The 16,781-nt window shown below is 38.9% G+C and overlaps 1 protein-coding gene across 1 annotated transcript in view; it reads left to right on the plus strand.

Annotated features, from left to right (window-relative positions):
* The window catches only part of LOC122531610 (cardioacceleratory peptide receptor), a 44,234-nt gene that overhangs the window by 23,776 nt on the left and 3,677 nt on the right, over window positions 1-16,781 (plus strand). The window contains exons 2-5 of the mRNA XM_043659655.1: window positions 7,570-7,705; window positions 11,800-11,997; window positions 13,777-13,871; window positions 14,296-14,551. Coding sequence (XP_043515590.1) covers window positions 7,606-7,705; window positions 11,800-11,997; window positions 13,777-13,871; window positions 14,296-14,551 — 649 coding nt within the window. The 5' untranslated portion in view covers window positions 7,570-7,605. The remainder of the gene's footprint in view (window positions 1-7,569; window positions 7,706-11,799; window positions 11,998-13,776; window positions 13,872-14,295; window positions 14,552-16,781) is intronic.

The raw sequence follows: 16,781 nt of genomic DNA on the forward strand, positions 1-16,781 counted from the left end.
TTATGGATCATCGTTTTGCAAAAAGGACTGCAATGGAGTTATCATCTCTCGACTGACTGAATTTCACAGCTTTATCCTTTAAAGGGGAGCGGTCTAGACTCAAACGCCGTACTCGCGAAAATGGTGCTCGAGCGTGGCTCGGATCGATTACACTTTCAAATTGAGGATTTAATCGAAAAGAAAATAATGGAGGTTTAATTAAAACTGGAACAGCCCAGACGTCGATACGTTACGCTCGATGACAAAAGTATCCAAACAGTAATACGTTGCAAATTGGTGCCGACGGTATAATTCGCGCTTTCAATACAACAGGAAATTTGTAATCGTTCCGTGAAGTGATCGGAATGTCGAACAATTGATCGCAAATGGTTATACAAATCAGGAGTAATTCTTCTCCGTGTCGCCGTTCATTCCGTCACGTTTTCACATACACTCTCGAGCCGATGAATTTTATCCGCAAGTGTCTCGAATTCTTTACGTGCATCGGTCGTTTCTATAAAGAAAAATGAGTTGCGGGATTAAATCTCTTTTACGTGAAGCAATGTCGATCATTCCCATTTAACGGAAAGTAAAATACAAAAATACAACACGACGATACACTGACGCAATGTGTCTGTAAATGATGCAATATATACTCTGTAAAAATAGGCATCGTCTCCGAAGAGTTGCGTTTAACCAAAAAGATTTGACGTTGTTCTTCAGTCTGTTTCGTTAGTCACGTACAATTCAATATTCATAGATTTTTTGCATGCTCAATTTAACACACGAACGAATCGGAAGCTTTCTGAACAACGTAAAGTCTCGAAGCTCAAAGCTTTCCAGCAAAGATGAAATCTTTGTACGTTTTGAAGAGTTTTCGCGCGTCGCTGCGTATTTTCGTTCGAACAATTCCTTTCGAACGGCAGGCAACTCAAAGTGGCAAAAGAATGCAACTGCGAAGTAACGAGAATGAAAAGTACTTACTTGCAAGGCTCTATCGCGATTATACCCGTAACGAAGCAATTCAGATCGTTGCGTTGGAAAATCGCCGGGCGAAGCGAAACAGGGAGAAATCTCCTCCCACGTTGAACAGGGGTCAACGACTGGCTTTTCGTTTCAATTTCTCCGGATGAACACAGAAGCTAGGCAAGGCATTCTCATTTCATCAGATTTTTCGTGGTAACGACTACATTACCGACCGGTGTACTTTCTTCCAAGTTAAATAACAAACTTTTCACTGTGCTCCGAGCGGGATAACAGGTATTCGTTTGTGTGGGAAATTCATTTTTAAACAACCACTGTCGAGAACCAACCTCTCGAAGGTTCTTTATTACACTTGGTTACACCGAAATTGAAAACGGAAATTCGGCCATCTGTTTACCCGCCTCGATTTCCACCGATATCGAAATAACTCCACCATTTCATTTCGTGCAAATTGCTGCTCACGTTTGAACGCTTTACCGTTCTCTTTGTGTCTTATAAAATGTACTTATAAAATTTTGTATTAAAGTACCGCGCTCACGAATGTTGGTGATTATTTAAGAAAATAGAAAAACGAAGATCCAATTCCTTGCTTTGTAATTTTTTTCTATGAAAAATTCTATAAACAGTTTGTCATCAATAGGTAATCTTCAAATCGGGGTAACAATTGGGATTCTTTTGCAGAACCTAATTCACAATTAATTGACTCGATCAATTCGTTATCAATAAGACAAACGTTCCATCTTATAAAGTTAAATCAATGTTCCCACGTTTCTCTTTGTCACTTTACGAACGAAAGCGTTGGATAAAACTAACACGTACGGCAACACGGGATGCGAATCAAATTTACCTCTTCGTAGCTCTCCTCGACCTCTCGTAATATAAATCGTGCACGTCGAGGGAACTTCTTCGACAAATGTCTCGCGAAAGTCGAAGAATATTTCTTCTTAAATAGCATTATCCGGCGAGAAACAAAGTAAATTTCCACATTCGTGCAGTGATCGTAATAAAATCTGAAACACTAGTGGAGAAGAGATGTGAAACTCGTAACAATCGGTATACATCACTCCGGATTAATCTTGTGAAAGATGTACCGTGAAATGAAAACAAAATGGAAATGAAAACTCGAACAAAGACTTCAGACCGAATAACGATGAATTTGTAGTATATCGAACGAATGAATATTAAAAATTCGGTGATTTCTAATTCCTTGTTTAATGTCTACGGTTCTAGAAGTTCGAGAACAGATATTTCACTAAACAGAATTTTGTAAATGCAATTTTAACTGTTGAGAGAAAATTGCGAAAAATAGAATCGAAGCCTGCGAAGTTTTAATTTGCTGTTTATTCTAAGCACGGTGTGAAAAGAATTAATTTAAATTCAATTTTCATTTGCTTTGCAACGCATGTTCAATTCCTTTTCCATCGAAATGACAAGTAATATAATTGACAAGAGTTACAAACTGCACGTAGCTTGTTGTTAATATTATACATATTATATATAATCTCGATCAATGTGTAATCTAATATTAATGTTTTTGAACTAACGTTGTAATTAGTTGCTCTTAAAGAGATTTACTCAACGCGTAAATTTCAGACGCGTCATTTTCATTTCTTAATTTCTCAAATTATTACGTAATAATGGCAAGTTTAAATTCTGTTTTCTCAAATATATTGCAGCTATTTTAAATAATATATTCGTAGCATATCGCTATGGAACTCGAAAATGAATATTCAATTTCGTGACTTTTCGATGATTGCGAATATTTCACGTCCATCGTGAAAACTAACTTTTTTTTATCGTGTTCATAAAGTTGCTTTTCGTTTCTCAATTTCCGGATAAGACAGCATAAATTTCGGTCAACACTGCAGTTTTCCGTTTCTATTTGACGTTTTCAACATTACGTTCGAGTTCCAGGGACAAATAAGCAATCAGCCCACGTGTATGAAATATGCAAATTAATACACGAAAGTCATTAATAATTTCTACGTGTTACATTTGCCAATTCCTTTCGGGATTTTAGATTGACAAATCACGAATTTTCACGCAATTATGGGAAACTGGATGATCCATGTGCATACTACACATATAATATCCAAAATTATGTGAAGGTATACGAAACAGATTATTTAGTGAAACAAACTTCCATTTAGTTAGGTTCATAAAACTTTTAAAATGCATAGTAATCTAGTCCAGTCTGTAGATTAGATTACTATAATTTACTTTCATTCAATAATTCGCATAGATATGTTAAAGTATCTTGAGTTTTAAACAAGTGAACGATATCTTCTTGCATGTAATGAATTATTATCAGAAAGAAATTAGTAGCAAGTTATGTCAAACCGAGCATATTTTTTTCCGGACGAAGAAATACTGTAACTGCTAAACTAGAAACTGCAAAAGGAGAAAAACTATTTTTCTGAAATTTAATAACTGGAATGAGGTACAGAAATATTTCAATCCATCCGGCGAAATATGAATTATTATATTACGTTCAGCGTTCAGTCCATCATCGATCAACAAGCTATTGCAGTTTGGAATCCTTATGGATTGCAGGATTTAGTGAAGAATGTTCATATTTCGAAAAGAATGACAAATCGATGGACGCGCTAGAAAATTGAAATTTTCTTAGAAAATCCGGCGTCGGTGATTCGTAGTATTGAATTCAGAATTACAAAGAGAATAGCTGAAACTGATTTAGTCGGTTTTTAATGTCGAATGAAACAGCAGCGAAAAAGAAATAACTGGCCAAGAATATTGTGTGATAATAATGCGATATTGCGCCATAAAGGAATTCAACGTCACGTGGCGAATTTAAAATTGCATTTTCGTCGAACATGGTTTCCCAAGAATTATATCGATTCACTGTATTAATAGTAAAGTAACGTTGTAATTTGTCATTACAAAATGTTCATTATATTCCTTTGAAAACGTATCGCGACGAGAGATTAAATATATTTTAGAAACTAACAAGTGGATAATAAACTTTCAAAGTTATAATACGCCATTTTTGTAATCTTGATGGACGTCGCGTTTTACACACTGACTCGTGAAAGTTTGAAATTTCATTAATATTCTAATAAAACATAATTGTCATACTATGTACAAAAATTAATATTAATATGATACTAAAAAATTAATATCTTGTCAAATACGGTCTTATTCAATATTTGTTATCCTCTACGAAATATATAACTTATATCAAATATTTATAATTGCTATATACATATATATTTCTTTATTCATTTTTCCGAGTTTTTCCAATACGTATAACGATGATAATTTCAAAACTTTTACCGTGTAACACACTGTTCAAGATGTTTTTAAAATGCTCCGCGTGAAAAGTATTTGAATACTTTTGTGTGAACTTATGTAAATACGCACAAAGAGATTCAATTTCGACATTCATCTCTGTTGCTTCAACCATCTATGCCTTGTTATTTGTCTGTCATTGAGAGTGGTGCTGGAAGCATAAATTTGTTGCTGAGTAGAGGGGAAAAAAAGAAAAAGGGAAGCGAAAGTGACAGTTACGCAAAGCTCGGTTTTCGTCGATTCGGCGATATTTTCTCGCCAATGGGAAGAAGGTAATTTGCTGTTCGGAAAGAAATACCCGGGGCCGAAGTGCCCTCCGGCCGGAACGTGTAATCCTCGGATTCGAAACCCAGCCAATCCCTCCGACGAATCTGCTCCCGAAAAGTTCGCTAAACTATATCTATGGAAAGCTTATTGCCATTGCGAGTCAAATTTTTTTCAACATTCATTTCAACATTCTCGTCGATTGTACACAACGAAACCTATGCATATGTAAATTTCGTTTGTATCCTTTGAGGAAGCTTCTACCTCGTTTTTTAACATCGAGAAGAGAAAAACTGAACCGTGAACAAGCAGAAGCTAGTTTGCCGAATTAAACAAACGAAAAAGAAAAAACTGCAAATTGCGCGAAGCAATTTGGATTTGTTTCATCATCGGTTCCAAGTTGAAATCTACAGGAAACTCTTGCAAACCAAATCGAACACATTCGTGAGTGAGATACCATGCGTGAAAGGCGTAGATATAACGTAGCTCGCGTAGCTTTTCTTAACCAATTGGCTCACGCCATTCTTGTTAATAATCTCGTCTTTCAACGTCGATAATTATGCTCCAAATAACTTCGATCAGATTCGAGTACCTCGAGTTTCAATGTTTGAATATTATTTTCTGTCGACTCGATCAACGAACTACGAACGAGATTATCCGACAACGTCCACGTAATAATTTATAGATTTAATCGGAGCAAGTTAAATTAGTTTACGGAAAACAATACGAAGCTGATATGTGAAGCATATTGACGCTTCGACAAACAAACGCGAATTGATTAACTGAAACAGCAGCCAGCCAGTTGATGCTGCGACAACAATTATCAGACAATCGTTTTCATTCCGAGAATAAGAAATACCAGGGAATATCTTTAGCTCTGGTAGGCAACAAAGGGACGTTATACATCGACTAAGAGGATCGAAAAGCTACGTGAATTTTCCATTATCCTAGTCTCCTAGGTTCCAATTCCTTTGACGCGGCTTTATCCGACAAGCGAAAGTTTACAAGGCTAATTAAACTTTCTAATTGACACGTGCAACGATCACCACTCGCATTCCAATGAAATCTGACTTGACGACCGAAATAGAGTGTTAGAAGATCAACTAAATAACAGCGTATTAATCGGGTCAATCTGAAAATAATTGGCTCGTGAGCTCGTCTAACGAACGCTGGATCGCTGCTGTCCAAGGTGACACCGTGTAAATTTACTAATTACTCGAATACGCACCGTCGCAATTGAGCCAATTACAAAATGGTTAGACGCAAACGGTACAGAGCGCTGGGAGCGTGTATTCCTGCATATATTATTCAGAGGAGTAACTTTAGTTTAGTTTCGACGCACGACGGCCGCATCGGGTGGCCAAGCCGATTTAACTGGAGGATAATCGATATACCCGGCGTGCATGGTCCCCGAACGCGGTCGATCGTGTTGCACAGCTACGGTGCAAACGGCATAAGTGCGTGCTCCCCTCTCGCAGGTGGTTCTCCGTGGAATCTACAACCGTAAATTTCTGTCTTAACGATCCACCCACCTTGCAGTCGGATCCCGAGCATGGGCGTGCTCCGAAATGGAAACTAATAATCTACCGTTGAATCCGGAAAGGCGGAGGGATAAACTCGCGGCGCTGAACGCCACAGATCGAGCAATCGGGCGGAGATATCGGTCGTCGATTTTCCACCAACGAGCCGCGTGTCATCGAGCGCGGAAAGAAATACGTTCGGCCGGATCGGGAACACGGAACTTATTCCCCTATTTTTGCCACTGACGTGTTCCGCGATTTACGCAATCTCCTTTTTCTCTCGCGCCTTCGACAAATTTTTAATAACACTCCGTCGGAAAGTTTTCCCCTCCCTCCTCTTCCGCCACTCGTGGATGTGTTCGCCGCAGCGCAAAACAAATTACCACTGGGAGAATGAACTTTTAATTTCTCGCACACGTCATTCGAACGTAGATAATAAATCGCGTCGTTGTTCTCCCATTGGTAGCTTCCATGGCTTTCCAACGACGTTAATAATCGTTGCAAATATCGTGTACGAAGTAATGTCGCGATCGAGATCTCCGAAAAGACTCGTATAATATTCAATAATACCGCGTATGTCACTGTTTGCTTCTTGAACAATTGAAACTCGTTCGGATTAAGGAGACCGAGAGTCTCCGATTAGCATCGCGAACCGTCCATCGCAGCTTGCGATCAGAGTGATAGTGGAAATTTATCTTGTCCGATCAATGAAACACGTTGATCTTTACCATCAAAAGGAGTAATTATATATATGTTGAATTTCTGGTCTGAGTCGCTTTTCTGCGAATACTATATAATCGTATGATATACTCTATTAGAGAAATACACGCGTCGTGGATCACGAGATTGAAAACTGTTCTCGAATTCTACATTGTTTTTTTTTTTTTTTTACTGAACCTCTAGCCCCGAATCGCTCGTTTGCCCGCTTAATAATTCTGTCACGGAGAAAATTTCTCGGAGCATTGGCTCTCGTTCCAGATCTCGAAGAGGCTGCCGCCGGCAGACAGAGTACAACACTTAACAAGCATCGATCCCAAGCCACCACGAGTCGTCGTCGTCGTCGTCGTCGTCGTCGTCGTTGTTTAATGTCGTTGTGTTGTGAAACTTAGCCCTCGGTGACGTTTCGCTTGTTCGTAATTATATCCCTAATAAATATCGCTCAACGTACGATAGGCACGGTGATTTACGAGAGGTTGTCCGGCGTCAGTCCCATGAATAACCGTCGCTTTGGGACGCTTTTGTCACGCGCCCACGCAAAAACGAGTCAATTACTACCGACAGTCGTGTCTGTGATTGGACAAAAGATTGAAAATGAAACGACGCGACTTTCCGCTACGTTCATTTGCAATCCGGAGCCTCGTTTTGCCACGAGGCAATCGCTACACACGTCATTTTTCGTCACGTTGTGTTCGCTTTTCGATCTCTTTCTTTTTCTCTTTCTCTCTCCTCTCTCTCTCTCTCTCCCTCTCTCTCTCTCTCTCTCTCTCTCTCTCTCTCTCTCTCTCTGTTACAGACGGAACAATTCACGGTATTGTGGCTGCTGTTCGCGATGATAGTCGTCGGGAATATCGCGGTGCTAATTGGCCTCCTGTGGGGGAAACGGCGTAAGACGCGGATGGATTTTTTTATCAAACAGCTAGCGTTTGCGGGTAAGTTTTGCCATATCTAAGAAACTTAAATCCTAAAAATTTCACAGTTTGCGAAGAAATTCGGGTAAAACACGTAGGAATAAACTTCTGTTTACGCGAGAAGTGTGAGCTCGCTGCTAGCAAACCAATGCCAGTGTTTGATTTGATTTTGTCAGAAAGATCAATGAAGTAAACAACAGATTACCTATTACTACTCGCGTCTTTTCGCCAGATCAAGCGGAGACGAAGAACTCCGTAAAGAACGAAGAATCGAAAGCGGTATTCCGAGGACGATTCACGTGTAAAATGATCTCGCGTGTCAAGCGCCTGTTGTAGTAAAACGTCCGGTGGTGTATTTTTGTAACTTTGTCGTCGAGGTTTCCCGAAGTGTGACACGCGTGTCGAGACTGCGCTTCCCATTTTTCAAACGACTCGGTTGTAACGTTGAGAAAGAGCAGTCCGAAAGAATGCCGAGAAGTGAATAAACATCGAGTCATGGACCTATAAAAATTTACACGCGTGTTACGCGTTTTCGATGAAAACTTCGAGTCCGTCTATGCACCTACTTATCTACAACAGTCTCCTTCTTTCTCAATCTTTCCAAATCCTTTCTTTCCACTCTTTTCCCCTCCTTTCTGCGATATTATGTTTCTCGCGGCATCCGCTCGTACCGCGTCCATTGTGCGCGCTGAAAAGCTCGACGCTCGGTGAGTAAAGGCAAAGACGAACGCACAGCCGATCGTAACTTCAAGGTGGCCTACGTCCGTTATTTCTCTCTCGATGCGTTTCACAACCACCGCCGTATCCACTCGCTCTCCCTCTTTTTTTCGTCTCTCTTTTTCCGCTGCGAAGCAAAATGAAATACCACGCGCCACACGCAAACGCTCACTCAAATTGCGCTACGCGTCTGTCTCGCTTTTTCGCCAGATAAATTTCATCAAAAGCTCTGAACAAAAAATTCGCGTTCGGTACGCAAGGAACGCAAATGAAACTTGGTTCAGTTCGTTTATCTCCGTATTTCGACATGTCACTTTCATTCTAATTCTAACCGTAATATCGTGAGAAATTACGCTTTGAGAATGCTCGAAAGCTTCCAGCGGTCGGAAACTCGCGCTAGAAACGGAAGTGAAATAAATCAGTCGAATCGGGATCGTCGTTATCCAGCCAATAATTCGCCACGAATCCATCAGTAGATAGTTTGTTGATCGATAAAAAAAATTATTCGCGAAAGTTTGATGCAAACGTAAGTCGTGCCGAGTATCGAGTTTAGGAAGAAAAAGAATTCGATGGACCGGACAGCTTAATTGGTTAACAACTCAAGTAGTTGTCCAACAAGCAAGAAATTCGAGTTCGTAATGTTGCCGTTGTTCCTCCTTAGAACGAACGCTAGTTTCGAGCAAATTCAATTTAATTTCATCTTTGGGAGAAATTTGAAAATTCGGCACTTTTAAAACAAATTGTCCTTCGAGATACATAATGGAAGTTCCCCACTTTTAAAACAAATTGTCCTTCGAGATACATAATGCGCAGCTGTCCTTTGTAATCAATTCTAGAATACTCGTTGCAAAACATTTGATTGGCACTGTTTTCCTCATTGTTTCACTCTGACTTACGAGATAGTTGTAACATCAAACATTCAAACTACCGTTCTCTTGTATTTTATATTTCCACTTTGTTCTTTCTCTCTATCGATCTCTGTCAAGATGCTTGCCTCTTTTATACATTACTGTATTGCCAAAGATATAAAATGCTATCGAAAATGTCTGGCAGCAAACCGCGCGATACGACCGGCGGTCCGATCGGATTTTTCGTCTCGTTCGTCGCGAGTACTCTTCTATCGATTTTCGTGACGATCCTTGAAAAAAGATGGCCGTACATGTGAAAACGTGGCAAAACATGAACGCCAATGCCGTGTAAACGTAAAAAACCACTTGTCCATTCGACGACCAATTGCCAGCTACGCTTTAGTAAAAGCCATCGAACGATGCACGAACGTACCTATATATCAGAAAATGGACAAAGAAAGAGAGAACGAGAGAGAAAAATAGAGTGAAATCGTTGGTATTTTACTCCTGTTATCGTTCCAGCGCGAACACTTTTATTACACCGAGAAAGGGTATATCTGTCGCTGAACAGAAAGTGACGATCTGGAGGGAAAAAACAGGAGTTGAAAACGCAAAATGATCGTGAAGAGTATACAGGATGTTCCATATAAAGCTAACCACATAAATTTCTCTTAAACTATTCGATGTAGAGAAAAATGTATTAAATGAAACTTACGCGGTTTCAAGGGGAACCAACGGACCAAATGGAACTGTATATTTTTGATCGTTCATTTAACGTCGAGAAAATTACGTGGTTAGCATCATATAGGACACCCGGTATAATAAATTTAGGACTTTCTTTATACGAAACGCCGAGGATTAAGGAACTCGAAATAAAACTCGTTTGAGAGAAGGGATACGAGTGTATCAAGAGGTAGTCGAGAAACAAATCGCCGAGAGATAACACAACGGACAATGCCTTGCAAGCTCAACGATCTCGTCTTGCGCGTGAAATAAGAATTGAAGGAGGAACTCCGTCGGCTGAACGGTTCGTAAAGTCAGATGCGACATTTGCATTCAAATGCGGTGACAACGAAGAGACCGTAATTAAGCAGCTGACGCCGGCGGCTGGACAACGACGAAATCTGCGAACGACCGTGCCCCGTTTACGAGCGAGCAACTGCGCGATTTGATTCGCCGTAAAGGAAAAGCGAGCAGTCCGTAAAATCTGAATTCGGGCGCGAATTTTGCCCTTTTGCCGCGGGATCCAACGCAATAATATTGCAAAACTGCACGAGATCCGCAAGAGATTGAGCTCTTATCGCATTCGAGAGAGTAAAGTGACATCGTACGATAACAAACTGAACGAAAGCTCGCGAAACCAAAATTGTTTACGATTAAGTCGTTTAGCTCTGGCAACGATCGCGGTCGCATAATCCAAGTTAGCACAGGATGATAAATCCGGAGCGAATTTCAATATCGGGGGGAAAAATGTACGATGCTGGGTCGCGATCGTTTCGCATGGGGATTCGTAGGATGAAGTCTCACTTTCGAGGGTCTTTTTTATGGCTGACCGAATGGCGCTTCTAGCCTCTCGCAACACTCTACACGATATCCTTTAAACCACCTCTTTACGACTTCTCTCTCTACGGAAAATCGCCGATCATTCGTAAAATATGTGTCCTCACATTCTCCAACTATCTAGAGAACAATAAATATTGTACATTATAATAAATATTGATCGAGAAAAATCGCAAGATAATATCCAGATTTTACTCCGGTGAAGAAAACGTATTGCATTCAACGTACTGGTCGTACTAAAGATTGTTATTTACATACTGAAAATATTATTTCTGAAAGATGAGAAACAGGTAAAAATTTCAAATTATCAGCGTTTCTTTGCAGTTGAATATCCCATCCCGGATTTTATTTCAACGAGTCTTTTATTGAGATTAGTCACGTATTCAGATCGGATATTGCAACTATCATTGCTGTACCATGATACGCATGTATTTGGCTCGCGCAACAAACAAATATTCGATATTTCCCTGCATTACGCAAATAATTACCAACGTTCGTAATTAAAAAAGTAATAAAGTATTTTTGAATTATCTTTTAGAACGAACCTCAAAAGCGTTTATCTCTTTTTATTCTTTCGTAATGTATTATTGTATAAAAACATATTATTATCAATATATAGTTAGTAAATGTATTATTATTATATGTCATTACTACAATAACACAATGCATTTTGAATATTATTACGTTAGTTAAATATTATTGTTATAATAGCAAATTCACTCTCGTGTTATTTCTAATTTGAGAAACATGGTTTTAAAACAGATTTAAAACGATCCACGTATGTATACGTGCTTGTGATTACGCTAGTGATTTTGAGTAAACGCATCGTTGTGGATAATGAGCATATGCGCGTTTCACGGTTAATTTGTTAAACTTGATTGTTCGTTCATTCGTACAGGGATTATGTAAATGCCATGTAAACGCCGCGATTACGCAATAATAACTACATCGACCGTAAATCATTTCTTCACACTACGTATCTCGTTACAGATTTATTGGTGGGCTTGATATCCGTGTTAACGGATATAGTTTGGAGAACAACGGTGACCTGGCATGCAGGCAACGTTGGCTGCAAATTGATAAGATTCATGCAGGCCGTCGTTACATACAGTTCCACGTACGTACTTGTCGCGTTGTCCATCGACAGATACGATGCCATCACCAGACCAATGAATTTCAGTGGCAGGTGTAAGTATAGTGTAATTATAATTGATTCTGCTTATTTAAGTTTCTTCCTTTTTTAATCTCACTTCCTCAAGGATCAGCAATAACGTAACGTTTCGTTTGCAATTTTTTTCAATCGCCACGCATTATCAAATCCTGATTTTTAATATCAGGTTTTATGAAAAAAAAATTTTCAGAAATTCAAATATTTTCCTTTTTTTTCTGGATTATATGCATTTTGCAAAATTATCGAAACCATTACTTGAGGCTTAGTGAGTTCATGTCACGTAATTACGCTTCCAAACTTTTAATCCAGCGTAAAACAAATACGGCTTCATTGCGATTTGATATTTCACCGAATTCATCGTTGTGTCTGCGAATTAAAAGACCAACAATATAATATATCCAACATGATAATATTTCACAATCTTTTAATCGTTATCGGAGGAAAACGTTTCAACAAGATAAGCTTCATTTTCCAAACTTCCGTTTAGAATGAGATTCAACGCAACATCAAAGGTCCCATTTCCCATTAGACATCATTCGCGAGTATTTAAGGTTTCTTGTTGCTACCAGTTTATTACTGGCTAAGAAATCGCTCGTAAGCTAACAAACACAACGATATTTTTTTTTTCCTTTTGTAATTTATTTCATTTAAATTATAATGGGTAAGAAGCATGGCAACTGGCCGAAAGATGAAAAAGAATGGCGAGATATAAAACGTAAACGGATTTTGTAAGCGATACGTCGTCAATGACGAGACATTAACGAACTCGAGCTTCTCAAGTCTTCGAGGCTCTCTCGAAGTTAATTGGTTTTCTTGCTTTTAATAACTTCGATGCAAATTCTGTATTAAATCAAGAAGATATTTCACGCGCGGTAGTCACAAAATTCCTTATAATCTCGTTATCGCCGCGAACTTCTTGAAAACGTCTACAGTAGGAAATAACGGCGGGTTATTGAATTAAAATGACGAAACGCTTCTCAAGAAAATTCCGTTATTGCGTCGTACAGTTCCTCGCTGTTATGTTCTTCTTTTTTTTTTCTCCGTCACTCAACAGCTGTCGCGGAAGTTTTCACGAGAGCGCGAAAACGAGAAAAGTTGGCATAAGCGACACTCACGGTTTCGCAAGCCTGCATCTGTTCGGTTGCCTCGAGCAGCGTTCGTATCACTCGAGTGCATTGACATTCGAATCCTCTTTCAGAATTACGTTGCTCTTCTCTCTCTCCGTAGCCACTGACTCGTGTCGTATGAAATATCGGATTTGCGTTTCATCCAACATTTGTTCGAGTGCCATTCTTTGAAACAGGGTCCTCTAAGTTGTTTCGCATCTTCGGAAAGTTTACTTCGCATTGTTCATATTCTGCATTCGGAATTTTAAATTTCATCCTCCTCTAAACGAGTTTCTTTTTTCAATATGTTCACCATCCTGGAAATTCGTACTTTTTCGTATGAATTCAAACTAGGTCGTTATGCCCCTATTCCTTGGATATCTCTCCAACAGATTTTCATCTTTCCGGAAGTTTGGAGTCATATAATGTCCAGAGACAGAGCCTCTGTGATTCAGGCCTTCAAAGAGTTTATCGCTTCTAAAAACCAAAAAAAAGACTTCTTCGAAAAGAGTATTTTTTTTTTTTTTGTTTCATCAGAATCCCGGTGAAAGAGTGTCGCGGATTGAAATGGTGCCTATTTTGATTCAAGTCGGAAATAATTTTTAAGAATATCCAACATAAACACATGAAACCTAACATAACCTAACTTAACAAATCGACTTAAGACCGAGAATTTAACTTTGATCGCAGGGTGGAGAGCCAGGGCTCTGGTGGTGGCTGCCTGGGGCTTATCAACATTGTTTAGCGTTCCGATCATTTTCCTGTACGAGGAGAAACGCATACAGGTAGTACATAATTTGTCGAGATCCCGCGAATAACAAATTTTCATGGTTAATGAAGCTTTTGATCGCTTCCTTACGGAACTCTGTTAATTGTGTTTCGGAAGATAACTTCGTTTCTGCTGCGTATCTTGGCTTCTTTGCAAACATGTAATTGTCTTCGTTTGCTATCCGCGTTACTTACGAGACACGCGGTAAAGATAAAGCAACGTTTCACGAGCGATTTGAATCTTCAACCTCGATTTCGTTCAATGTTCTGTAAAAAAGAATCGATTTTTCCGAACCATCTAAGTGCGTAGTCTGATGCAGAACTTTCTTTCGCGGCATTTTTCCTTTTCTATGAATTATATAACGAATCATTTGAACGAGCACCGTTGACCTAGTTTTGATAAATCGTACTACGAGCATAATCGGCAGGATCGTTTACCAGGGGAGGACACAATGCTGGATAGACCTGGGCTCTCCTGTTCAGTGGAGGATCTACATGAGCCTGGTCAGCTTTACACTTTTCATAGCCCCCACTCTGATAATAGGAGGTTGTTATGCTGTGATCGTAGCAACTATATGGTCGCAAGGAGGGGCATTACGCCAGGGACCTACTAGGGACACTAGAAGAGCGTCGTCTCGAGGACTCATTCCCAGAGCCAAAGTTAAGACGGTTAAAATGACCCTCGTTATAGTGTTCGGTGAGTAAACGATGTTTCGAGTTCAAAGAGTTGAAGTGAATTTACAAGTATAAGACTAAAGGTCAAAGTATATATACATATACATTGGCTCACGAAAATTTATTTAAACGCGCATCGTAGAAAATTTTTGTGTTGTGATATGTCGTGTTGAACATTACGAAATTTTACCAACGCTGTTGCATGGTTGTGTCGGCGAAATTTGAAACAAAAAGTTAATTAGAATTAAAATTGAAAAAGAAATAACCGTAAATATATAAATTTGATCTCATTCATTTCATAAAGATTCGTTAGTGTAATAAATAATTTGATTTCATTTTAAACTCTGTTGATGCAGATAATAATAATATTTGTATTTCATGACAGCTTTAATTAAATTTCAAAATATTTCGATCATAATGTATTTTTAGAAAGTATCTGTACTTTGAATCTGCGTATATTTGACGTTAGAAATCCACATGACGAACTCGGGAAATTATAAATTTATATCGCGCGAAAGACGATAATCGTGAAACTTTTGGCCATGAAATTCCTACGTCACGGATATTGTAAAAAACACAACAATAAATAATTGGTACAAATTTTTTGATACAAATGAGCTCGTTAACAGCGTAAATCGTCCGACGCAGATCTATACGAATTTAATGAACGTAGGTAGTTGAAGTTTGGCAACGAGCGAGCTAAAATTGCGTTTAATCGGCGGACGACAAAATGTTAAGAACTCTCTTTTTCACCACTGTTTCATTCTCTTCCGTACGATTGTATTTGCACCGCATGAAAAAGCTACGTAAGCTACGTAATAATTTTTCGACCTCTGTCTCCCATCCTCTTACGAATCTCCACGAGCTCGAAGATATCTACTACCAAGTACAGTTGTGTATAGTTGTGTTTGCGTCGCGAGATGAGAGAAGGGAATCCTTTGAAGAGATTCAGTTGTTTCCTCCCCTTTTTTCTTCTGTCAAGTGCTATTCGTTTCTCGACTGTTTTTCTGGACGCAACACAACGATCTGAGGATATAGTAATTTTCTAAATTTCGACGAGAGTGACGTTAAATTGTTTTCTTTTCGTTTAAATTTAAGTTGCAAAAGAGTGTTACTCTACAATAAAAGTGTAACACGGATGTTTTCATGCTGCAGTATTGTCTATTTATTCGTTACTTAAAATCTGTCTGTCGATTTATCTTATTTTAATTACCCTAAAGTGTGTGCCCTTTTTGAATCAGTCGTATGCTAAGAATCGTTTCTCGGTCGAAATTTAACTAACTACATTGAGAAATCAAAAGTTCGAGAGAGCGAACAATCTCAAAGATGGGACAAGATAATTTTCGCTCAAACTCATAGAGAGATGCTGAGGAAGAGATGACAACTTGATTTTATTTGTCAAACACTCCATACAAGTTTCGAGTCTGCCTTAAACGACAACCCCTTTTCTTCATTCCTCGGGGAAATGGGTTTATCTGTAGCAGAAATTGCTGGACTTAATCAGATTCGCTTCTCGACAATGTCTCGGCTAGACTTTCTTCTTTTCTTTCTCTCTTTTATTTTAGCCAACGAAAATCGTTCCCAATGGATCCGATCAAATGAGATCGAGCTCTGTCTACGCAACTCCCTTCGGTACGCTTTAACAATGAAGAAACCACTCAAACGGCTATGCCACGTATATTATTTCTACGACCAGTACGAATCGATATTTAAAAAAAAAAAGAATCGTTCAACGTAGTATTCTTGCGATTTGTTTCTTTGTTATTGGTCGTGTTACGATCACGCGATACTAACCACTGTGACCGAGTTCAACAAACTCGTGAACATCCAGTGTTTCTGTGCATACAGCAGTAAGAGCGTTCGTTGATTTACGATAAACAAAGCGTATCGTACAATGTCTTCGTTCATGCGAATCCGTGAACGCTTTTACGCGTTTCGATTACCCTCGAGATCCGGTGTGGTCCTATCTGAGACGAGACGTTGTTGAGAAGCACATGCTTGACCCGTTAAGAAGTAACGTTGCGTAAACGAAAGATTTTCATTAATTTACATATTGTCGAATCTCGTTTTTTAAACTGTAACTAGTAATGTAGTAGGGAAGTAATTCTAAGTAACTTTTCTAAATAGTCTTTCCATTATTACTTTTTTTTATTTATATCAGAATTTCATAAAATTTCAAGGAATTTAAATACGTATGACATAATCGGTTAAAGTTTTACTAGAATCATTATCATTTGTCATCGAGTAAATCT

The sequence above is a fragment of the Frieseomelitta varia genome, unplaced genomic scaffold (genome assembly GCF_011392965.1).
Source record: "Frieseomelitta varia isolate USP_RPSP 00005682 unplaced genomic scaffold, Fvar_1.2 scaffold_405, whole genome shotgun sequence".
NCBI lineage: Eukaryota > Metazoa > Arthropoda > Insecta > Hymenoptera > Apidae > Frieseomelitta > Frieseomelitta varia.